This window comes from Eumetopias jubatus, unplaced genomic scaffold, assembly GCF_037043125.1.
Source record: "Eumetopias jubatus isolate StellerSeaLion01/CBP00866 unplaced genomic scaffold, mEumJub1_p1.0 scaffold_15, whole genome shotgun sequence".
NCBI classification, from domain to species: domain Eukaryota; kingdom Metazoa; phylum Chordata; class Mammalia; order Carnivora; family Otariidae; genus Eumetopias; species Eumetopias jubatus.
Window position 1 is genome coordinate 26484566 of NW_028274821.1, and position 26684 is coordinate 26511249.

General features: G+C 35.1%; 1 protein-coding gene across 2 annotated transcripts in view; it reads right to left on the minus strand.

The window, feature by feature from the left end:
- The window catches only part of AGTPBP1 (ATP/GTP binding carboxypeptidase 1), a 158104-nt gene that overhangs the window by 45932 nt on the left and 85488 nt on the right, over window positions 1–26684 (minus strand). For both annotated transcript variants that reach the window (XM_028122253.2, XM_028122254.2), the window contains exons 13-17: window positions 24734–24850; window positions 13579–14291; window positions 6370–6453; window positions 4706–4792; window positions 4473–4621 (exon numbers count right to left, since the gene is read on the minus strand). In XM_028122253.2, coding sequence (XP_027978054.1) covers window positions 4473–4621; window positions 4706–4792; window positions 6370–6453; window positions 13579–14291; window positions 24734–24850 — 1150 coding nt within the window. The remainder of the gene's footprint in view (window positions 1–4472; window positions 4622–4705; window positions 4793–6369; window positions 6454–13578; window positions 14292–24733; window positions 24851–26684) is intronic.

The following is a 26684-nucleotide window of genomic DNA, read 5'->3' on the forward strand; positions in this document are numbered from 1 at the left end:
TAGAATAAACTATTCTGAAAATAGGTAGAAAAAATTCTTAAAATTGTTTTTGAAAAAGACTACAGGGTGTTAGCTGTACTGTACAGTTACCCAACAGTGATGCTAGAGCAACAAGACAGAAACGTCAGGATCATTAAAATCAAGGGTACTAGAGCAACAAACAGCCCCCAAACAAATGCTAGTCCATAGCTTCTGAGAACTGTGGTATTTCAAACCAGAGGGGACAAATAATATAACTAGGAAGTCAGAACAATTCAACCGAGATTCCAAAAGTCAGGAACTAGGGACAATAGTGGTAACTCACCAACCAGTTTCCAAACTGTTTTTACTAACCACACCATGTTTCTGTAAGAGTTCCCACAGAGCAACCACATACAATGTCTTCTAAGCAATGTTTCCTCCCCTTCTTTTACTAGAGGGTCAGGAACAGAGTTGCAAATGAGTTATAAATGTAAATATTTGAGAAATAACTCAATTTATCAACATTTTAAAATTCTTTGGAGAAAGAATGGGTTCAGCTGTAGCTGCTTAACTACTAACAACAGGATTAAGTAAAATATAAACACTGAAAGCATATTATCAAAAGCACTTGAAAAAGGCTGAACTAATTTAACACTCCTACCAGCACAAAAAGTACCCCTTTTCCCTAGTCTTCAGCAACCTATGTTCATTTTCTTTCAGAAATTCTACTTGGAGGAACTGGTGGCAAAGCAATAATCAGAAATACACACAAAAAAATAATTAAGGATATCAACCATATCACAACTTATAATTTTGAAATGCTGAAAACTTAAATTCCCAAACTGTTAACATTAAAATAATCACTGTACATTACTCAATAGAATATTATATAAACTTTAGTAATGATGTCACTGAAAATACTGAATGGCATGGGGAGATTTTTTTATAAAATACTGTGCAGTAAAAATAGTTTTGGTGAATTTTCATATTGTAAAACCAATCTATGAAAGGATAAAATTTAATTTCATAATTGTGAATAAGTCTGAGGATAGATAACAAAATGCTAAACAGTGGATTTTCTCCTCTTCCTACAGATTCTTCTCTAAATGGTTTTTAATTTACCAAATTTCCCACATAAAGATCCACTGCTTAGGGTGCCTGGGTGGCTCACTCAGTTAAGTGTCCCACGTTTTCGCCTCATGTCGTGATCTCAAGGTTGTTGAGATCAAGCCCCGCATCAGGCTCCCTGCTCAGTGCGGAGTCTGCTTAAGACTCTCCCTCTCCCTCTCACTCTGTGGCTCCCCGCTGCGTGTGCGTGCTCTCTCTCTAAAATAAATAAATCTTATATATAAAAAAAAGATCTATTGCTTGATAATCAGAAAAAAATATTTACAGCTGGCAGACAAAGATATTCCACATTTGTGAATTTGTAACTAAATAATTATACATACAAATATTTTGTACAATAATGTTGATCTCAGCATTATTTAAAATAGAAAATAATTAGAAACAACTTAAATGTACAACAATGAAAGGTTTAGGTAAGTTATAGTAGCTCTGGAGGATGTCCATTTAAACTCTGTTTCAGAGGAATATTTAATGACCAGAAAAAGTGTTAACAATGTAATGTTTGGTTAACATAGACTGTGAAACTGCATGGGTTACAAGCCTTATTTTTTAAAATAAATACCTAACTGTGTATATGTAGAAATCATATATTGCCTTAGGAAAAAAAAAAAGGCTAGAAGAAAACAATAATACTAAAGTGATTATCTCTGGATGATGCATTGTTGATGGTTTTAATTTTCTTAACACCACCTCTGTTACCCAAATTCCCTACAAGGTTGAGTTTGGAAAGTATGATAAACACACAAGAATATCCAAAGGGCAAGTGCTAAGGAGAAGGGGAAATTTTAAAATAAAGCAGCCATCTGTCCCATTGCTTTGATTTGGTTTCAGTTATAGAATTTTATTTATTTTAACTTTAAAATGACACTAAAGGAAGAGGTTTTTTATGTATCACATAGAGGTACAGGTTTTAAAAAATTTTTTAATAAATAAATTTAAAAAAAATAGAGCACTGCTCCAAAACATAAGCTTTTAATTTTATTTATTTATTTATTTATTTGAGAGACAGCGCAAGTGAGTGAGCATGCACAGAGGGAGGGAGAGAGAAAAGGAGAAGGGGAATTTCAAGCAGACTCCCTGCTAAGTGCAGAGCCCAACACGGGGCTCGATCTCAGGACCCTGAGCCAAAATCGAGTCTGCCACTTAACCAACTGAGCCTCCCAGGCACCTTTGTAAGCTTTTAATTTTAAAAATTAAAATACTTAATAAAGTTTAAAGTAGTAAGAGTACTATTTTATAAAAGTAAATAAACAAGTATAGTTAATAAAGATGCCATCTACCTATAGCTCTACAATTTGAAAATTATTTCAGGAATAGAAAGCCTTTTTTATATTTATATACTCGCAAGGAGCACCCAAAATGCAAACATAATTCCATTTAATTGATTGTCCTTTTCTCCTCTAAAATACTATGTTAGCATTATGCTTACAAGTTAAATAGGGAAAACAGGAAGTTCTTTAATTGTTGTAACATTCTGAATGAGTTTCAAATAAGGTAATTTTTAAAAAATATATGAATGTTTAAGGTCAAAAATAAATTTTTCTAAGAAATGTGACATTCAATGATTACTAGTTATGTCCCCAAATCCCAAAAATAAAGAATGTGAAATAGATTTGTATCAAGAATATTCTTATCACTCTTCATGCAAAATATAACCAGACTCCTCAAACAAAATATACATATTTAAAATGGATTAATTACTTAAAATATTTAAAAACTTTAAAGTGTTTATAACTAAACCAGATTATTAATCTACCTAATCTTCCTATGATTATTGCATTAAATTAGTGAATTTGACTAAAGCTTTTATCCCACACATGTAATCATTCAGCGTATACAATTTCCTATTTTCCACGAAAATAATGACAACTGAGTACAACCTCTTCAACTCTTGAAAGCTATAATTTTCAGAAATGCCCCTTAAAAAGCATCATCATATTCATACTTTTAACAGCTTTAACATTTTTGCTGGTACAACACTACAGTTTTTAAAAACTCTCTCATGAGAAAAAAAACAATGAAACTAAAAGCTGGTTCTTGGAAAAGATGAAAAAAATTTAAAAAATTCTAGCAGGACTGACAAAGGAAAACAAAGAGAAAACACAAATTACTATTATCAGGAATGAAATGGGGTGTCACTACAGATACTGCAGACCTCAAAAGGTTAGTAAGGGAATACTGTGACCAAATAAATCTACATACACTTTTGACAATTTATAAGAAATAATCAATTCCTAAAAAGCACAAACTATCACATACCATAACTCACTCAAGATGAAATAATATGAACAGCCCTAAAACTATTAAAGAAATTCAAAGACTATCAAAAAAGAAATCCTTCCAGACCCAGATGGTTTTACTGGAATTCTACCAAACATTTAAGAATTAACACGAAATCTACACAAGCTCTTCCAAAAAACAAGAGGAGGGAACATTTCCCAACCCATTTTATGAGGTCAGTATTACCATGATACCAAAACAAAATATAATACAAAAAGAAAAAAGAAAACTATAGTTCAATATCCCTCCTGAATATAAATGCAAAAATTCTTAACAAAATGTTAGGTATTATACACAATGACCAAGTGGATTTTATTCCATGGATAAAAAAAGGCTGGTTCAATATTCAAAACTCAATCAATGTAATATGCCATAGCAGCAGTCTAAAGAAGAAAATCGTATCATCAGACCAACTGATGCAGCCAAAGCATATGACAAAGTTCAACACCCACTCATGATAAAAGCAAAACAACTCAGCAAATAGTAATAGAAGGAAACCTCAACCACATTTTAAAATTTGCAGAAAACTACAGCTAACATCTTATTGAAAGGTGACCGATAAAGGAGTGGCACAAGGCTGTGTGGTGATAGAAGTATTCTGTATCTTAATTATGGTGACTAGTTCAAGAATCTACAAATGTAATAAAATGTCATGAAACTCTGCACCCACACTGCACCAATGTCAAATCCTGACTCTGGAAGATGTAGCCAGTTGAGGAAATTCAGTGAAGAGAACATGAGACCTTTCTGCAACTTCTATCACATTTCTACGAGACTATTCAAAATTAAAAAAGATTACTTTATGTAATTCTCTTCTAGATGAACTGACATTAAAAACTAGACTTTATGCAGCATAAGTAATGAATCTTTAGCTGTACTTGGATGAAATCAAAGATACTCACTGCATTTTAAAGGGTTTTTCACCAACAAAGCAAAGCTCGGTTTATTTCAAATTTTGCATAATAAATACCTGAATTTTGAGAACTAGAGAAAACAAAAGAACAATGAACCTTTTTTAAACACGTCAATAAAAAAAAAACTTATGTCCTTCAGTTATGATGCCTGCATACTTTCTAAAATTAGGGGAACAAAACATGTCTTACCATAATTAAATTGACTGTTGGACTTTTCGCAGTTGATGATGTTAAACCTATAAGCAACACCTGGTCGCATTCCACTGACTTCAAAGTAAAACCACTGGTGATAATGATTGCTATTTATATCTGAGTTCAAAATAAGGTCATATTCACTTCTGAAAATAGAAAATAAAGAAATCTGATGAAAATTAGGAAAATATCTGTGTACGGACAAAATGAGAAAATTTTAAATGACTTACTTTCTAATTTGAATTACTTTGCGCAGATTCCCAGATTCAAATTTGGAGTTAAACTTCAAAATATCTCCCTCTTCTGGAATAGTGTAACTAAATAAAATTTTTAAAGTAAGTATAATAAAATACATTGCACGTAAATAGGTGAACAAAAGATAAATAAAACTACACTACAAATTAAAAATATACCACTATGGCTACTTCACCCTCCTCATTGTTTTTAAACCAAAAAATATAACCAACACAAGCAAAACACAAACTCTGGCTAACATTTACAGATTTAAAAATTATAACTACAAGTAGAGATGTGTTCCCACATTTATAGTGAATGTTAATCACAAATAAGAAATTTTGCCTCACTGAATAAATGTCATTCCTAAATACTAAAAATCATATAAAAAGGCCAAATGTATTTTTTAAGAGGCACATGACCTGTATTGAGTAGCAATAATTCTAATTAAACTATGTAGTTCTCAGGTGAAAATATTAAATTTACAGAGCTGTATTAGATAACAGATATTATCTTATGTAATTAGTACCAAAAAGGTGAAGGAATTATCTTCACTTTACATAGTCACTACTTTGTTATTTACTGATGCGGTTTTAGTTGTATGTCTGTCTGTTTCCCTGATTAAATACAAATTCTTGCTCTTCTGAAGCTTATATTCTAATAGGGGAAAACGAAGACTCCAAGAAGCTCAATGACTATGGCCAAAGTCATTTCAGTTACAAATAGCACTGGTATGTATGCTATACTCAGGGTTCCTGAGTTTCTCTTTTTATCACATCTGCCTTATCTGTCTGACACAGAATTGTAACCATTGACATAAGTAAGACATTTTGAATAAGTAGATTTGGTTTCCATTTTTAAGATGATTCCAAATTCAGTCATTAGCTTTGATACAGCTTTTACCCTTATTTCTCTGACAAAGATCTTTAAAAGGTGTTTCATTTCCTCCAAAAAGACCAGTAAGATGTGAAATTTCCCCCCAAATATTAGAATGTTGAGGGGGAAGAAAACCCATTGAGGGCTAAACTTTTCCTCTGAGGAGGCAAATAATAGTCACATTCATCACTTCTAATTTTCATTTATTTACTTATATTGAAACCCTAAAATGTGATGACACCAGTGATAACCCTAAATTGTAAATAACACCAAAGCATCAAGCATCATAAACAAATGGCCTTAAAGGTCAGGAAAGTAATCAAAAGGACCAATGCACATCATAAGCAGTAAAAGATGGGAAAGAGTAGCGGGGACTATGGAGAAATTGGAAAGCACATATTCCTTCTAAAAGGGATGGTAATTTGTTGTCCCAAGGAAATGAAGGCTCATTATTACAGGACAAAACTGCAGCCTTTCATATGAAATTTCCACTTTCTCCAATGGAGGTAATTTCAGATTTTTTTAAAACACAATATCAGTTTGTGATCTTTCCCCTTATTAAGCCCATTAAAAGTCTACTTATGAACAAACAAAAGCCTGTGGTATATTCAATTTAACATGATTAACTATTTATTCCATTACCATTATATCCCTGCTAAAAGATGAAAATGGAGTAAGGGCAAACTAGGTGGAAGTTAGTTATATTTTTTTATCTTTTACAAACAACACTGAAACTTGAGAGTACAAATAAAAGTAAAAGCAACAACAACAGCAACAGACTTACTTTGAGTTATCTAAGTCATATACCACTCGATCTATGATATCACTCTGATGTATTAACCTCTCGATATCTTGAGCAATTTTTGTCCTGAAATCATAAAAGAGAAGCGTGACTACCAAAATTCATTATTATATGCCAAGGCACAAGTTTTTCCTAATAAGTTTTGGATGAAAAAAGTATAAAATGACCAAACTTCCTTAAAATAAAAATGATCACTCCTCTATATCTGTACTCACAAATTTATCAATACACAAGAAGACAAAAACCGGTATTTTTAAAGTCTGAATTCTAGAAAATAACCATGTAGAATACAGCTACAAGTCCAATAGCTTAAAAAAAATCTTGAACGCATGTTATGACTCTCTACATAGAAATGATATGAAACCTCTCTCTAGCCCTTAAGTAAATAATTTTACATAACAGCAGTAAAGATCTAAAGCCAGAAATTATGTACAAAGGAGATTTGTTAAACCCACCCTTGCTGGAACGTAGCTAAAATGTAACTGGCAAACAGTTTACACATTCCAAAGAATCTGTGCTCTCTTCTGTGGCTGGAGAGGAAATGTGGAAGGTGAGGGGAACACCTGTGTCAGGAAGCAGAGAGTGGACCCTGAATCTCCAGGATCCTCTAGGCCTGATCTCCCCATGAATCAGTCCTACAAAATGGACACCAACTAACTGAAAAATTCCTAAAATCCCTGCCACTGTCCTAGAAGAGTGAGCCACACACAAATCCCACAAGCTTCCCTGTCAGTAATTAAGCCAAGGAATACAACAATCACTAAAAGTGGCACCAAACTGTAACCAAACCAGAACAAATTTGGATAAAGCCAGGTGCCTGGAACCCCAGGTAGACTGGCCACAAAGGTCTTGGTGGGAAGATGCCTGCTCGTGTTAACAGTCACAGTATCACTTGTCATATTAGCACTTATTCTAAAGAGGAGGCCAATTATATGAAATGATTTAAATTTCAAGTTTGTCTGTTTCAGCTAAAGATTGGTAATGCAGATTAGAACTGTGGTCTATTGACTAGACAGAGCAGAGTGGGAAAGCTTGCCAAAATGGTTATAAATAAAATCTGAAGAATACACTAAACACTGAAAGTCTCCTGAACTTCAGGTAGATGTGAAACTAGTCTCCTGCACAAAGATACTTCTTTGTGATTATGGAGTATTAACTCTCATATAGTTTAGAAATATACCTAATAATATCACAGTATAACTTCAGAATAAGCTAAGAATCTATCCTGCTGAACTAAAAATTATCAGGAAAACATTAAAAGGTGTGATAAATACAGGAAAAAGAAGGTACAACTCTAAATTTATTTTTAGTTTTATTCCACAAAAAACAACTCATCACTGTAAGCAGTCTATCAAAAATAACCCACTGCCAAAGGATTATGATATAAATCCTTGAGTTAGGTTCAATATCATAACTTTCAAATGCCAAATTCTTTCTAAAGAAACAACCTTTTAAAAAGCTATTAATAACAAACAAGTCCAAAATTTATATCACCCAGATCTTCAACAATAAAAGAGATGGCACTCACATATATTCAGATATGCCATACAAAAAAAAAAAAAAGTGAGTATTCAAGTATGGGTGAAAGCATAAATATATCCACTTGTCAGAATAATTTATTAAATAAGGTTGATACATATCACAAATGTGCAAAAATTAATACCTACAAAAGTCTTGAGTGTTTTTTTTTTTAAAGGAAAATGTTATTAATAGGCTGATACAACAGCTCAGTTCTACAGCAAAGTTCCATAACATAAGAGAGGGTCAGAATAGCACAGAGAGCCATGGGCCGGCAGGTGTAACTGCGTGAGCTGACCCGTGGCGATATGGAAAACTGCAGAGCACAGCCTCTGTCTAAAAAACAAACTGACGACTGCCAGGTAGGAACCAGAGGTTAAGGTTGTCATACCAATTTTTCAAGAAACATCAGAAACTTGGATTTCTATGGGGAATCTCCCAAATTTTAAATGTTGGCAATCAGTAAAAACAAAAAAAAACAAACCAGTCTGCAAGTGAAGTCAAAATCATGTGCAAATTAATATGGCCTACAGGCCGCTGGTTTTCAATGTCTGACACTGTATTTTAGAGGACATAGTGGCCCGTGTATATTAGACTAAACCTAAAATTACACTTGAGGGAAATAGCTGTCCTGCCATCAGCCCTCATAAATAAAGAGGAAAACCAGTCCTTTATTCAGATATGGATTTGTGTTAAGCAGCACAAGTTTCATAAAATATCAATCCTTCCTTCCTTTACCTCACCTGTCTATTAAAATATATGGCTCTCCAGTCAAAACAAAACAATAAATATTTTCCAGGTACCCTCTGGGACTATAACCTCAAACCTACTGATATTCAGTATCTATCAAAGGCTTGGCCCAGAAGATAACTCCTGCAGGGCAGCCTGAACAGTAAATACTCAGAAGGTCACGTGATATGCGGCCACCAGCAAAACTGTCCTGTGTTAGTTAGGTTTTAACCCATACAGAGCAGCCTTACAAGAAACAATTTAATACATCTCAATGCTGTACTTGCTATAAGGATGTCATGGGAAATGTTCATTACAGAAGTACTCCCCGAGGAGCCACAGAAGATAATCTTTATAGAAAGTACGGTTCAAGCACATACACATGATCTCTATATAAGGAATGAACAGGACTGGCTCGTGACCTAGACCAGAGTTTGATTCTTGGCTCTGCCGTTTACTAACGGCGTAACCTTGTTGCTCAAAAACCCTAAGCTTCAGCACAGCCTTGTGTAAAATAAGAGGAAGAAGAGCAATTTCCTCACAGAGCCATTATAACATGAAATGGCATACATCCTATACACATGTACACTGCGCAAAAAGTGTTGATTTTACTCAGTTCTCTGGCTCATAAACACTCAGAGTCATCTACCACTGCTGCTCCTACTAAGATTTCTACCACTGTCTCCATTCCAGAAGTACTTACATTTCCCCTGAGCCATCCTAGACTTACTATAAGGAAATCCAGGGTTTTGCTTTCCTTATTTTGCTTTTGCCACAATTCTTTCACCTACTTTTTAATTTTAAATTTCTGAACACGTAATATATAGACAGGGAGCAAAAATCATATGCTGCATAAAAGTATAAGATAGAGACTCTCAACACAACCCATATCCACCTTCCATCTAGTTAACTACTTGTATTACTTTCCCTCCGCAAGCACCTTATAGCTCCTTCCATCAGTGCCTAGAGATTTTTCTGTTTTTTAATCACTGCACAGCATTCACAGAAAAGATATACCATAATGTATTTAACTAGTCTGACTGGTGAGCACAACGCCATAATGAAAAACTTTGAACACCATTTCACAGATGTGCGAATTATATGTATATATATCATGCATATAAATTATAAATTCCCAGATGTGGGATTAATGTGTCAAAGGAAATATGTACTGTTAATCTTGATAGACCCTGTCAGACTGCCCTCCACAAGAGGTACTATCAATTTGCAATCCCATTATCAGTGTATAAGGGAGCCTGTTCCTCCACAGCCTCATTAACAGAATGTGCTATCAAACTTCTAGATTTTGGCAATTTGGTATGTGGGACATGATACCTCAGTACATTTTAATTTGCATTTCTTTTATTTTGAGAGAAGTTGAACATATTTCTGTGATTAAGAGTCACTGTATTTCTTTGTCATATTTTTCATTTTATTTTGATAAAAGTACTTGGTAAATGCTTTTTAAAACAAGGCAATATGAATTATATTTTATTATAAAATACAGATAGACAATTCTAAAACATACAGAAAAAATAACGGAAAGTAAAATCAAAATGCTAAAAGTTACCACCTCCAGGGAATGGGGTAAAGAAGGAACTTTCTTCTTTCTACTTTTTCTCATGCTCTAATTTTATAGAATATGAAAACAGGTAAAATGTACCCAAAAATGCTAAGCATACTTTAAACTACAAGAGATGAGTTTCACTTTAATTTGTAAGCCAACTTAAACCAAAACTATGGATTCAAGTAATTATCAGTATGTGATTACAGTAAAAAAAAAAAATTTAAGAGTTAAAGTACTATCTACATTGAGATATGAAGCTTATAATAGGCTTTCCCCCTTCCATATGAGGTGAAGAAATTTTTAATGAAGTTTTATTCATTTGCTGCATTATTTTAAAAAGATTAATGATTAAAAGGTCAGTGATAAAGTAGAAATTCAAAATAACAAAAATATTTTCATTGAGTAATTTTAAGAAGTCTAATGCTTCCTTTTTCTGAAAATGATAAAATAGTAAATCCTTATTAATTTTGACATTATTCATTTACAATTTTACTGCATTCGAACAGGGGCTGGGCTAAAAAGTTGGCAAATAATTTATAAAATGTTTATCATTTGTTCAAAAACTAAGTTGCAGAAGACTAGGAAAATAAGATAAGCAAACTAGAAACAATATCCTCAATGTAGTATTTCAAAAACAGCAGCATTCCTGAGTACTAAGAAATACTTACTACCTGGCCCATATGGAATATTTTATCACATATACAGAACCAGGAAACCTTCAGACTACCTAGCTACTAGAGTCAAGCAAATTTTTCCTTTAAGGACCAAGTAGTAAATATTTCAGGCTTTGCAAGCCACATGGTCTCTATGACAACCATTCACTTCTGCCATCGTGGCACCAAAATAGTCATAGATCATACATAAACAAATAGGAATGAATGGCTGTCATACAATTTTTATGTGTCACAAAAAATTGTTTTTCCAGATTTTTTTGAACCATTTAAAAATGTAAAACCACTCTTAGCTTGTGGGCTGAACACAGACACTAGTGAGCTGTATTTAACATAACAGGCCGTGGTTTGCTAACCATGATTGAGGTGAATGACAAACTTTTCTGATCATGACCTACTAGAAATACATTTTAAAAATCACTGTCCTGATGAGCCGTCTGGGTGGTTAGTCAGTTAAGTGTCCGACTCTTGATTTCGGCTCAGGTCATGATCTCAGGGTCATGGGATGGAGCCCCAATTCCGGCTCTGTGCTCAGCAGGGCGTCTGCTTGAGATTCTCTCTCTCCCTCTTTCCCTCCCCCTGGGCACACTCTCTCTAAAATAGATAAATAAATCTTTAAAAAAAAATTACTGCCCTCAGTGCACGCATGCACATGCATGCACTCACACACACGCCCCTGAAACAAAAGTTTATGAAATAATACTTTGATGTACTACGTGTGATACACTATTAGTTTCTCCTTTATCCTGGTTACTAAATGGGTATCAATCCATAGTTTGAGAAGAAAATTGACTAGAGAAATTAAGTTATTTCACTCCAATATGCACACAGAGAATTAATGGGACAGCCAAGTCCAGAATCCAAACACTTTACTTGCTTTTCAGGTGCCCTGTCCTGCCAGGACACACCACAGTGACTCATCACACTTATCAAGTCAAACCCACTGGTTCAAGTATGCTTGCTACATGCATTTATTCTTCCAGTCTCAAATTGTCACTTGAAGGAACAAATGCAGTTCCCCCACAGTTCCTGTGAGCATCTCCTAAGGAGAGCCTGAAAAGACAAATATGAGCAGAACAAACTTTGTCCCCAACACGGCAACCGTTCTCAGGGCTGCAACTCCTCATCTCTGTCCCCCAACATCAATCTAAATCCCCCTCTCCCTCAGCTCCACTCCTGCAAGTCTTGGATTAAGTGACCCAAATTTAGAGAGGTCTGAGCCCCTGGCAATCATATCATCTCATTTCAGGGTCACTGTAACATGCCCACTCACACTTAAAATGAGTGGATCACTTGAGTTCCACACATATACAACCTGCTGCAATGGTGTGTACAAGCAATCTTACCTCCTTTAGCTGATCTGGGTCAAGATGGTAGAGCCTATTTCTGCCTGCTGGTCCTAGACACAAGAATCCACAGTAACCTGTTGGCAACCACAGCTTGTAGTGAAGTTGTACCCTTACTATGTCCCCCCATGGAAACACTACATCCACTTCGGGAACCCGGACTACTAACCCTGCAGAGATCAGAGGTACAGGGACAGAAAGCACCAAGGCCCCCAATGGAACGCTGCGAGCTACAGGAAGGTAGGACTACTTCTTGTCCCCACCTCCTGGTATGAGACTTATGTGTTCTCTCTTTTGGGGATACAGAACCATGTGGAAGTTTCTAGTTTGGTGCATATACACTTCATTCTGAAAGATGGCAACCCATCATTGCAGAGTACTTCCTCCTAGTTGGAGCTTCACCTGTGCCTTCTGAAAGCCATTCTAGCACTCCAAGAGGCCAGCTGCCTCTGGAGAGTACAGTGCGTAATGCGACCAGTGGATGCCAGAGCACATGGTCACTCCTACACACCTTTCCAAGCAAAGTGAGTCCCCTGTTCTGATGCTATGTTGTATGTCATTCCATACCTGTGGTTCAAGGAGCCAACTGGTAGCATTAAACATATACTAAGTTGCTAAGTAAAAATGATTAATTTATATGATACATTAAATACAAAAAATTAATAAAATACAACCGTTGCTTTAAAAAAGCCTATAGTCCAAGGAAAATCAAATGCCCACAGCAGTGTCTTCCTATATCATTACATACTATATTCATAACAAGATCATAGAGATTAGGCACTAGTAAACCATCACCACAAAACCCTAAACATAATCATTGAAAACAGTCAAGCTGCACCACAATTGTACTTAATATGTCAAATATTACTAGATGGTAATAGTTAATACTATTTGTAATTTCTAAAATTAATAGGCAAGGTTTAATAACTTTAGTTACTGCTTTTATGAGTCCCAAATTTTCATACTATTTCCAATTTCAATTTTTGCAAAATAATACTGTCCACATTTCTATTTTTAAATCATATATCTAAATCAAGTTCAAATTATAATCAAATTACTAAATTAATATATTACTACTATTTATTCAAAGATTAGTACATTATATATTCAGATGCCATCTAAATAAAAAATTTCTAAATTGTCCAATGGTCAGGTTTACTATGCTGGCTTCATCTGAATAAGTAATGAGCTTAGAAAAGAAACAAAGTTAACCCATAAGGATAACTGCAAATAAGCGCAAATTTCCAAAAAAAGGATAAAAAATTACATTAACTTTAATCCAGAGTATTTTTCTTCCTAAATACCCACATTTAACAATGGTCTTGTCTTGTTTAAGAGAAAGAAGAAACCTGAAACTCACCTTTGTACACCATAAGGTCTTTCTAAAATAGGCTCTTTGAATGGAGGTGGAATGTGACCAAAATAATCAGGATAAGCCACTTCTGAATATTCTGGGACAGACTTTGTATTTTTCACAATCTCAATATAGAGATCTGAGTCGTGGAGGGTGGGTCCATCAGAGACTTCCACTGATGCTTGTTCCACTGATGAAGTAGACTCTGTATCTTCATCATCCTCAGTTTCAACTCCTGTACAACAAAGCTTCCCTAGCTGAACTGTTCTTCCCTCAAACAGAACATTTCCACAAGTGGCCATGTGTGGACAAGTTTTAGTGCACGTGAGGACGGTAATAGGGAGACTGTAGTCCTTCTTCGCTCCTGCATTAAAACCTGGGGCTGTCTGAGAAGGGATATTCTGCAACGTAATTCGGTCCAAGGCCTTCACAATATCATTGTTTAAGCCCTGGGCCGAAGAAATAGTTCTGTTTTGATCACCTAGCTGCTGTTGTGATGTTCTGTCATTATCTTTAATATCTTCTTTCGCCAAATCCATACACGTAGGTTTATCACCTTCATCTCCTTTAGGAGACACATTTGCCTTCCTTACAACTCCTTTTTTTAAATTGCCTGGATTCCCAGATGCTTCCTCTCCCGCAGTAGGAACAACAATAGGACCACGTACTTTTCCCTCAAATACAAAAGGCTTTGGTTCTTTGGAGATTAAATCATAGTCCTTTGAAAATAAAAAAATATGTTTAATCTTTAATCTGTAAATATTAAAATGTATTAACAAAACTAAGACTATATTCTTGTATATACTGCTTCAGAAAACTAACATTTGAAAATTATAAAAATGGATAAAACAGAGTACGTTTTAATTTCACTAAATAAAACACAAAATATTTAGCCACAAAATTCATCACACTTATTTTACTTTTTCTATTATAAAAATAATGCTTACATACAAGAGAAATATGGGAAATTTTACAGAAGCACAAAGACATTAAAAGCATCCAGACTCCTATTAAAGGAAACACAACTTAACTGTTATTCATTAACTCAACAATTAGTATATCTGTTTTGTGCCAAGCAGTGTTTCAGGCACTTAAGTACCACAAGCTTAAAAACAAAAATAGAAACAAAAAACCACTTCCCTCTTGCAGCTTACATTCTTCTATGGAAGGGAGAGGACTGTCAACACCACAAGTAATAAACATGACATAGGTGTGGGGGTAGCTCAGTCGGTTAAGCAGCCACTCTTGATTTCAGCTCAGGTCATGATCTGATCAGGGTCCTGAGATCGAGGTCCCCAACCCCATCAGGCTCTGCGCTTGGCAGGGAGTCAGCTTGAGGATTCTCTCCCTCTCCCTGTGCCCCTCCCCCCGCTTGTGCACTCTCTCTCTTCCCTCTCTAAAATAAATAATTTTTTTAAAAAAATGACATAAATGTATTTTATGGAACATGAGTAGGCTAAAGTGTTAAAGAGGGGTACTGTGGATTCGGAGTGCCAAGGGGTGGGAAGATGGGCTACAATCTGAAATCCCATGGATTACTGAAGCCTCCCTGAGAAGATGACATAAAAGCAAAGGCAGAAAGGACTGCCATGCACAGAACCCAGAGTCGAAGAATGTCTGGGGTATGCAGAGAACAGCAAGGGGGTGAGGATGGCTGGCAAAAAATGAGCAAGATGAATTCCAAGATGTAAAAGAGGACCAGATCCTGTCGGGCTTTGCAGGCTATTTTAAGAATTTTGGTTTTTACTCTGAATGACACTGGGAGCCAATGGAGGGTTTGGGGAAGAGGAGTGCCATGAGATGGCTTACATTTAGAACAAAACACAACAAAATAGAACCTGTAAGTGCAGAGTTTCTTAACCACCTGGAATACAGGGTTTCTTAACCACAGGGGTTGAGACATTTGATCTAAATAATTCGTTTTTAGAGAGAGGGAAGCAAACCATAAGAGACTCTTAACTATAGAGAACAAACTGAGGGTTAATGGAGGAAGGTGGGTATTAAAGAGGGCACTTGTGATGAGCACTGGGTGTTATATATAAGTCATGAATCACTAAATTCTAGGCATGAAACCAATTTTTCCCTGTATGTTAACTAGAATTTAAATAAAAATTTGAAATTGTGTGTGCGTGTGTGTGTGTGTATTTCTTTTTTGTTTGGTTTTGGTTCTGTATTTCAGGGGTCAGGGGTAGCAAGATGGGCAGCACTGTCTTGCACATTGTAAGATATTTGGCAGCATCCCTGGCCTCTCTCTTCTGTACACTGTAGATGCCAGTAGCATCCCCACCCATTTGTGATCACCAAAAATGTCTCCAGACATTGTCAAACATCCCCTGGAGACAAAATCATCGCAGTTGAGAACCACTGTTCTAATGTCCTTCTGAGGACTGAGGAGAGTAGAAGCAGGGGACCAATTAAGAGTCTAGGCAAGTTGGTAAGAAGGGGTTGGATTCTAAATGCACTGTGAGCCAGAAGTGCCATGATATTGTCAAAGACCAGATGCAGGACATAAGGTACAGAGAGGTGTCACACATGGTGCCTAAGTGCTTGCCTAAATAAATGAAAAGCACCAGTTTAGCTCTGAGAGGTTAAATGTGAGTATTAAAGTAGGCAATTAGACATATGAGTCTAGAATTGAGAAAAACTATCCATCCAGAAGATAAATATTTAGGAGTCATGAGCATACAGATACTATTCCAAACCATGAGACTGGAAATCATCAATGGAAAGAACTAAAGAGAAGAGAAAAGACTGAACACTGAGGCACTACAATCAATCTACATAGGTTGAGCAGATGAAGATAAAACAGAAGAGATGGAAAAGGAAAAGCCAGTCTGGAAAGACAAATACCAGGAAAGAAAAATGTCCTGGAAGCCAGGTTTAAAAAAAGAATACTGCTGATAGGTCAAGTAAACATCTCTCTTTTTATACTTACAGAAATTTTTTTTATCTATATAAGACTCTACCAAAGAAATATACAATTGATTTAACCTTTATTCCACAGTTAGGCATTAAATCCTTTAAACAACAGTGAAGGATTTAAACACATGAACAAAGTGTATAACTGAGCCATTTCCAAAATTTTATTATTATAAAGAATTCCATAATGAACATTGTTTTGCATATATTTTTTCTTTGTTTAGGATGATTTCCTAAGCACTGACATGGACTTACAAGGTCAGATACTATAATCAATTTTAATGTTTAATACACATTGTCCAAATACTCTCCAACAAAACTTAATGCTTATTCTCAATAACGGTGTATGAGATTATCTATTTCAACTGCCCCTCTTCCTTGCCAACATCAGGTATTATAGTTTTAAAACACTTTTTCAAAAGTGGTTGTAAGAGATATCGTCTAATGCTATTTTAATTTTAATTTCTCTATGAGAAATTTTCTCTATGAGAAAAGCAAAAAATTTTCTATACATCTGTTAACTGGTTTAATTCTTCAGAGGTAACTTTTTTGTTCCTGGAATATAGGGTTTTTCTTATTTTGTTGTATAAATTCATATATTAAAAAATACACACATACACACACACACACACACACACACACACACACTAATCCTCTAAGCCATTTTTTGCAAATATTTTTCTGAATTTGCACTTCTTTTAATTTTCTTTAACTTCTTTACACACATTATGTCATGAAAATTAAGAATCTTTTCCTCTGTGATCCATTCCTTAAATACCCACTGTATAAAAACCAGGGACTCAAAGATGATTCATTCTCAGCCCCTCTACCACATCTAATCGAAGGAGACAGTGGAGGCACAGAGGAGGCAGTAGGTAGGTGGCTCTGCATTACAGCTGTTAAAGGGAAAAAACTCTGTTGATTTATAAAGACTAGCATACAAAGAATAGTGCTGAATTAAGTGACATTTAATATCTAGATGCCATTTTGATCCAAGAAGTCGCCTCAGTATCAAAGTCAGTATACAGCACATGAAGTTTTCCCATAAACAAGAGTGTAATATGAAAGCTGCTTTTTTTAAAGAGTATAAGCACATGCCATGTACATAAATGAATTTAAAATAGTAAGTTGAGGCAAACAGTTAAAAGAGGTTTTATTTTTAGAACAGCAAGTTAACTGTAAATATTTTGATGTTAGTCTGCTCAGCTATGATCTGAGATCATGCTGAATTGAGAACAACATCCCCCAAACTACAATTTAATGCATTGGGGAAAAAAACTAAAAACAGTAATTCCAGCTACAATCTTCAGATCACCCTCGTGATATGTGTTATGGGTCCATTCTTCCTGAAAGAACTTAAACTGAAGCAATTTCCCCTGTTTTGGAGAATTTTGTAGTTAATTTTAACTTTGACTATTGTTTAGAAAAGATGGGCTGCCTACGTAGATATGAAAGATAGTTTTTTCATAAAACAGATGTTTATTTTGTATTAAAAATACCAATGCACTTGTTTTACACCATTTGTATACATATGGTAATATTAATGCTGAACTGTAAAATTCAGGTATTAAAATGTGATCCTGTAATTCTAAAAAAAAAAAAAAATTTCTGTTGTAGGAAACATGGTGAGCTAGGTATCAACCCACAGGAACTCTTACAGTTGTTGGATAAGATATTAAAATATTTTAAGTACAACAAGTGGATAAGACAGCAAAAACAAAGAACAAATAGTAATGAAGATGGGACCCCAAAGTGCTAAGACTGAAGGTGGCTTTCACTTGGAAAACATCTGCTAAACCAGGTGACCTGGGGTTTAGGTTTTTCTATCTCAGAGTATAAAGTATAAGAAACTATCCCAGAACCTGCATAAGGTGGGGAGTCTACCAAAAGATCCTCCTCCCATAAAGATGAAACCCCAGAGAATGAAACATTTGATATAAATTCCCTAGAAATAGCCCCACCACAAAAGAAATAGCAAAGAAAACCAATAGTCTCAAACCTTAGCACTAAGAGGGTAAAAAAATCACTACTCATAAATTAGTACCAAAAGTCTGCCATCACATCACACAGACTGCAGCCTGAATTCACATTATCTGAGGGGTCCAAACACCCTCAAGGAGGAATGTAACCTATAAGAGTGCCTGTCAAAAGGAATAACAAAAACTTCTGGAGTTTCCACATAAGCTCCACAAGCAGAATTATAAAGAAATGATCAGCTCACTGGAGAAAAAAAAACAACTAAATGAAAAATTAATCAAGTAGAAGGAACTAAAACAAACACGTAGGAAAAGACCTGCAAGAATTTCAGACACTAAAATTATAAGACTAATTAAATGGCTATATGTAATATGTTCAAAGAAATAAAAGACAAGAAACAAGAAGTTTACCATAGCACATACCCTCCCCCAATGCTATGGTGAGCACTGTAAGACTGCTGAATCACAGATCTGTACCTCTGAAACAAATACTACATTATATGTTTAAAAAAAAGAAGAAGAAGAAGAAGAAGAAGAAGAAGAAGAAGATAGTAGGAAGGGAAAAATGAAGGGGGGTAATTCAGAGGGGGAGACGAACCATGAGAGAATATGGACTCTGAGAAACAACTGAGGGTTCTAGAGGGGAGGGGGTGGGGGGATGGGTTAGCCTGGTGATGGGTATTAAAGAGGGCACGTTCTGCGTGGAGCACTGGGTGTTATACACAAACAATGAATCATGGAACACACCATCAAAAACTAATAATGTAATGTACAGTGATTAACATAACATAAAAAAATGTAAAAAAATTAAAATTAAAGAGGATTGCTATATGTTCCAATGATAAAAAGAAACAAGAAGTTTAAGAGTGATGAAATAAATTTTTTTAAACCTTCTAAAACCAAAAATAAAACAAGTTTTAATATCTAATGGATGTTTATAATGACCAATCAGATAGAACCAAAAATAAAATTACAAAACTGGCAGACTGTTCAAATGAATTTAGTTGAATGCAGCATGGAGAAAGAAAACATGAAAAAGAGTTAAAAGATATGGAAGAGAGTAAAAAAGTCTACAACCAATTAGTAATGCCAAAAGAAAAGAGAGAAGGAAAGAGAAAAAAGGCAGTGTCTGGAGGAGAGGTGAGTTTTTCCAACCCCTAAGAGAAAACAACTCAGATTCCAAAAGACAGTGAATCCCAAACAAGATTTAAGAAAAGAATACCTGCCTTTAGTCAACACTACTAGGAAACTGGAGCATGAAGCTAAAGAAATTATCTTGAAAATCACCAGAAACAATGTGTTTATATAAAACGAAAACATACACTTTGCATACATACTACCCAGCGATTTCACTCATAGGTATTTACCCAAGAGAAATGAAGGCAAATTTCCACAAAAAGCTTTTTACACAGATGCTAGTATCAATTTTATTCACAGTAGCCCCAAACTGCAAACATTCCAGTATTCATCAAGTGAACAGATAAAGAAATTGTGGTACTTCCATACAATGAAATACTACTCAGCAATCAGGAAAGAGCCACTGATACATGCAATAACATCAGTGAATCTCAAAACCCTAAGATGAACACAGAGGCCTTAAACAAGAGTACATTCACATAGTATCAGAAGTTCCATAACAGGCAAAATTAACCTTTAGTGACAGAGAGCAGATGAGCAGTTACCTGGGCAGGAGGTAAGAAGACTGACCACAAAGACACAGGGGCCCAGGGACACACCTGGGGTGACAGAAATAATTCTGTATCTTGGCTGGGTCGGTGGTTGCACAGTTGTATGAATTTGTCAAAACTCAATGAACTTAAAGATGAATAATTTACTGCATGTAAATTATACTTCAATAAAGCTGATTTTTAAAAATTAGCCAGAGAAACTAACTTTCAAGAATAATCATTCTTGAAAGACACTTTCAAACCAAAAGCGAGAGACAGAGACTAAAAGATGTAATTCCAGCAGAAGGAAAGTAAGTCAGACTGAAGTTCTGAGAAACAAGAAGTAAAAAACCAAAAAAGTAGTAAAAATGTCCATAAATCTTAAACACTTAATGTAAAACACAAAGCAGTACCATCATATGGATTTTCTTTTTTTAAGCTAAAGTTAAAACATAAATTAAAAGTGTGAACATTGGTTTGGGAAGTGATTATACTTAAAGTATCCCAAGTTTCCTTTTATAATTAAAAGAAAGAAGAAAGGTCCCAATTAACGTCAGAATAGTAAAAATGTATGTTACAACATCAAGAGTAGCTAAAACTTCTGTATATGTGTCAATACTCAAACTTACACTTTAAAGGAATGTACTTTATTGTATGTAAATTATACCTCAACAAAGTTGATTAAAATAAAAAAAGACTGTATAGCTTTCAAACAAATTAGGGTGAAAAAGTGAAACAAAAACATAGTCAATCCAAATGAAGGCCAAAAAAAAGACAAAGACACAGAGATGAAACAAATGGAAACACAAAATAAGATCTCATAAATATAAAACCAAATACAGTAATAATTATATGTAAATGAACTAAATGTCCCAGTTAAATGGCAAAGACGCAGACTTGATTTTTTTAAATCCAACCATATACTGTTTGTTTATACTATATACTGTTGTATATAGTAGTTTATAGTATAAACTATACTGTTTATACTATATACTGTTTAAAAAGATACACACCTAGGGATATCAAAAAGTTGAAAGTAAAAAGATTTAAAAAGATAACAGGCAAGGGGCACCTGAGTGGCTTGGTAGGTTGAGCATCTGACTCCTGATTTCAGCTCAGGTCAGGATCTCGAGTTGTAGGATTGAGCCTGCACTGGACATGGAGTCTGCTCAAGATTCTCTCCCTCCCTCTGCCTCTGCCCCCCGACTCATGCACTCTCCCTCTCTCAAAAATAAAAATAAAAGACACCAGGCAAGTCACCAAAGTTAATTTAGCTACATTTTTTTTTTTTTTTACTTTTTTGCCTTAAATTCTTAGAGATAAGCAACTTTACAACATCAGTAACTTCATAACTATTAAAAGTTCATTTCAGGGATGCCTGGGTGGCTCAGCTGGTTAAGCGTCCGACTGCTGATTTTGGCTCAGGTCATGATCTTGGGGTCCTGGGACAGAGCCCTGCACTGGGCTCTGCGCTCAGCAGGGAGTCTACTTGGGATTCTGTTTCTCCCTCTCTCCCACCCCCTACCTGCTCTCTCTCTCTAAAATAAAATAAACTCTTTTTTTAAAAGATTAAAAAAAAGGGGGGGCAGGAAAATCAAGATTTGGCACTGTAAGCCTACCATTTAGATACATGGGAATTTCAACTTCAAAAACATGCTAAAAGTGATTCCAGGAAATAGCAAGTGGGAAGGGGACCCAGTTTTTCCTGATTAAACTATATAAAACTATGTGACTCTTCAAATTCTGTCCACACATAACTTCAATAAAAATTTAAAACCAAATTAAAAAGAGGAAAAAAAGAAAAACAAAAGTCCATATGGTAACTGTCATCATGCTACCACAAACATTTGAAAAAAAGAGCTGTGAAAATTCAGAATTTTGACACTTCCAATATTCTGCCATTAAGAAACAAAAGCAAATAAAACTGTAATTGTCACTATGAATAAATAATTATAGTTTTAAAAGCATGGTAAGGGCCTTCAAAAAGTCTGTTGATAATTATTTTAACAATTCTATATCTTGCATTCAATTTGCTTCCATCTGGCCACTGAATAATAGCCTTAACACATGTGGAAACAAAGTGGATGGTGTTCAGAATTCCAACAAACACATCAAGTAATTTTAAGCTCCAATGGTTGATACTGAAAATGACATGCAAATCCAAATGGAAGAAGTCATAATCGAAATTAATTTCATTTATGTTTAATATGTCATGATCTGACAGTATTTGATAAGATGATGGCTGAAAAAAATCCTTTCAAATACTTCTTATCTGGAACCAACCAATATTTTTAATTCTCAAAAATATATTACTTAAATACTGCTGCTTAGATATAGTTCCAACACACACTTCAAAAAAGAGACTAAAGTATTTGAACAATGCGTTCCTCTGAAATTTAAAAATGCAAAAGATAGTCAAGTGCCAACACAACTACTTTAGAAATGATTTTCCAGTTATGTAAATAAAAGACAATGTGCTATTCCCCATAACACATGCTACAGAAATACAGCTGTTCTACATTTTTCTTTATGGCAAAATAGAGAGACACATTAATAAATACATGTTATCTGAAATACTTGAAGCAGCTTCTTTTGCTTAAACATAATAAAAAGGAGTGACTCACTTGGGGAGACTTTTCAGAGCACTTACACTCTGACAAACCTGTCTTCACCATCTGACCCTGGCCAAGTCAGACCAAAAGTAGGAACCTGCTCTCCTACAAGCAGCCAAACTAAAGGACAAGCTGGCTGGCTGTTAGGTGCCGAGCAGGAAACCATCAAGGGTAGCCTGTTCCAGGTGAAGCATTAACAGGCAGACACACAAGAACTCACCATCACAGCCTACAAGAAAGAAGTGGCCTGCGAAAGAATGAGAATCAAAATCCTGGCCTTGACACCCATTAAAAAAAAATTATTTTTCTTTATTCCCACATCAAAACTCTTACCATTTTTAAACATGTTATATAGTTCTTATACATACAGAGAGAAGAAAGTAGGTGACTTCTTCACATAATAATCAATCCCCTCCCCACCCAAATCCCTTCCACAATATTTTTCTGCTTTGAGTTAGCAGTATTTATTACCTCCAGAGTTGCATTTTGAGTTCTTTAGCTGGGCACAAAGGTGTTGAAAAGAGTAGCCAGATACTTCTGGTACGTTCAGTGGGAGAAAATCACACTGTATCGTTTCCCAAATGCCTCTTCCTGCATTCTTGTTCTCTTTTTGACAGATAGCGCTCTCCTTTATCCCTGCCTTCTTTCTAGTTCCCCTGATTTCAGAGGACCCTCCAACATCCCCCAAATCTCTGAAAGTGCCAAGGAACTGAGGAGGGGAGGAAGGGCAACCTGCTGCTGCTCCTAGTGCATCCAAAGCTCCTAAGTTCCTAAAGAGAGCCCTGAATATGACAACTGTGAAATACAAACATTAGCTAGCAAGCACAGCCCAGCCCACCCTTGAGCAACATGGTAGGAACTGCACGGGTCCACTCACACATGGATTTTTTTCTGATACATACAGTATAGCAGTTTACTTCCTTATGATTTTCTTAATAATGTCTTCTTTTCCTTAGCTTACTTTACTGTATGAACACAATATATAATACATATAGCATACAAAATGTGTTAATCAATGGCTTACCTTATGGGTAAGGATTTCAGTCAACAGGCTATTAAGTTTTGGGGGTGTCAAAAGTTATACACGCATTTTTTTACTCTCCTGGAAGGCTGGCACCCCTAACCCCTATGTTTTTCAAGGGTCAACTGTCTTTCCTTTTTTTATTTCCCACATATAACCTTACATTAAAGTCCTTTTCTTTAAGCAACTAGGAATTAAATGTATGGATTTGGGAGGCATGGGGTCCTGTAGTAAGAGCTGAATAAATCTGAGATTATCTGGTTTGAATGCTTTATTTTACAGGTTAAGATCCTAGGCAATTTCAGGGACTTATTCAAGGACCCACCATAAGGGGGCAGCTGAGTGAGAATAAGAAACTCTATCTACTAATTGCCATCAATTCAATCCGATTTACTTGCTATGTAACCCACGCTAAGTAAGTAGTACATTCCAGTAAATAAATGAGGGTAAGAAATGTTAATGAGAAGTCACTCTCCCTGTGAACCAACTCAGATATAAAGACTTCACGTTGTTCTCCCCTGGCCCCCCAGTTATATGGTGACTGTCAGGAAAAACAATCCAACAAACAGAGACTTCAGTTTTAATTTAGCAATTTCTCAGCTCCCACCTCCCCCTTCAGTTGGATGCAACTGACAGAAAGATGACTTCAACATAAGATTTTAAAATGCCATTTTAAAGATTATTTTTTAAAAACTATGCCAATTAAAGCAATGAGCCAAAGTGATGAAAAAATGTAAAAGCTAGGTCCAAAAATTTAATGAGTTAGTCCCCTCATTTTACAGATAAGTAGTTTGTAGCTCAGAATGCTAAAGTAACTGTCCAATGTCACCCAGAAAGGCAATACTACTTTCATATTTTAGAAATAAAAAGCAAAGGGAAAACAGGGATTACAGGCCTAAGGAAGGAAAAACAAAAAAGAACTGTTTCTTAAAATCAATTAAGATGCTGTATTTTCTATATTTATACCTGAAAATCATCAACAAGCTCAGGGAAAAGGTGTTCATACATTTTAAGTTCTTCTATCGTTCGTCCGGGTTCCTGTTGGGGTTTTAGTTTGTTAATATCCGTTTCAATATCATCATTCTGAAATAATAAAAATGTAACCAGTTAAGAAAAAGGTAAAATTACAGACTACATTTCAGAATAAAGTTTTCCAAATTATTAATTACATGTAGAGAATAATCACTGAATAAAGGTTGTACTAATTTTACCATAAATGAAATTTGCTGGTATTGGGTCATTGTTGTGTTGAAAATAGTATTTGGGCTCCTCAAGATAGAAAACCTAGTGTCAAGATCCAGACTAAAGGATGCTCCCCTCAATCTCCTTAGTTGCCATAGTTTTACTCATATTAAAGGGTAGTTAAACTTAAGAAAACTAAATTGAAAAATATAAATATATGATGGTGGTGGTGGATAATCAAAATAACTAACATATACTAAGCACTGAAAATGTGAGAAGCACTATGCTAAGGATTTTACATAATTTAATCTGCAGAAGAACTCTATGAAGTAGATAGCATCATTACTTCCATTTAACTGAAGAGGAAACCAAGGTAGAGAGAGGTTAAGGGGCTTGCTCAAAATTACATAGTGTGCAAAGAGGATGTAAAACTAATCATGGATTTCAGAGCATACTCTGTTGGTCAGTGCACTGCCTCAAGACAAACCAATGATTACCCTGTACTCTTCTATTCCACGGTCAACAAAGTTCCCTTAGAAAAGCTCAGTGTCACCACACACTCTTTTTCTGGGGGAAAAAAGAGTAAAAAAAATTGAAAAACAGCCAGAAATTATTTCCACGCCCCTTTAGGAAGGAAGAGGGTAAATTTAAAGGGGAGGTATGACCTCAGAAAAACAGGATATGTATCTGGGATTAATTCAATCTGTATCTGTTCAAAGACCTAATATACACTGTGCCAGAAAGACAAGTGTCAGTTTACCTACCATCCAAGCTATTCTCTCTATGACCTTCAACAAATCTGGCCTCACACAAATACAAACTCATCATTATCTTCATTGCTAAAGAGAGATATAAAGACCACTTACTAATTTTCAATGGGTTTTAATTTCAGTGAGTAAACTTACTTTTAGCCTTAAATCTACTCTACCATGCTTCAATCCTTATAATGCTTTATATACATGTATCTGACTAAATATATACACTTCATATTACCAAGTAATTTAAAAGGAAAAACATATTTTATATTTCTCAAAGTTCATATTCAGGAACTTAGCTATTATTTGTATAACCAATAAAAAGATTTTCTCCCTTGCCATAAATAATAAACACTGGTTGTATTTAAAGAGTATCATGTTAGTGTATAATTATTGTATAATTATTAGGACATGAACATGGAATTTCACAGATCTTAAATTATGCATTGATGAACCAAAATATATAATTTCCTTGTTTGGCACCTAATAAAGTAGACAATGCTTTCAAAATAACAAAAAGTTTACAAAAGTATTCCTTCTCTAAACAGACCAGAATTCAACATTCAATACTACTTCATGAAAATAGAGCCTTACATATTTGCTCTCTACTTTCAAAAAAAATGAATTTATCTGTAAAATAGGCACTGTGAGAAAAAAACTACACTTTGAGAGGTCAATAGCAGGCAATTTTGTTTTGGTTTAGGGGAAAACAAAGATGAAGAGCTCCTGACAGATTTAGGAAAAAAAAAAAAAAAAACAGCCACCTTCCACCACTGCGTAAAGTTCTTCTCAAGTAAAGGAGGGGAAAAGAACGCATTGAAGTTTATATACTGACAAGTCCTAGAGCTAATGGAGATGAGTGTTCTAAATCTCCAAGTTTCTATAAATGCTCCAAACTGAAAAATCTGGGGTAAAGAGAATGGAATCACTATGGTGAGGGAAAAACAGTCTCTAAAACTATAATCACAATCCAACACAAA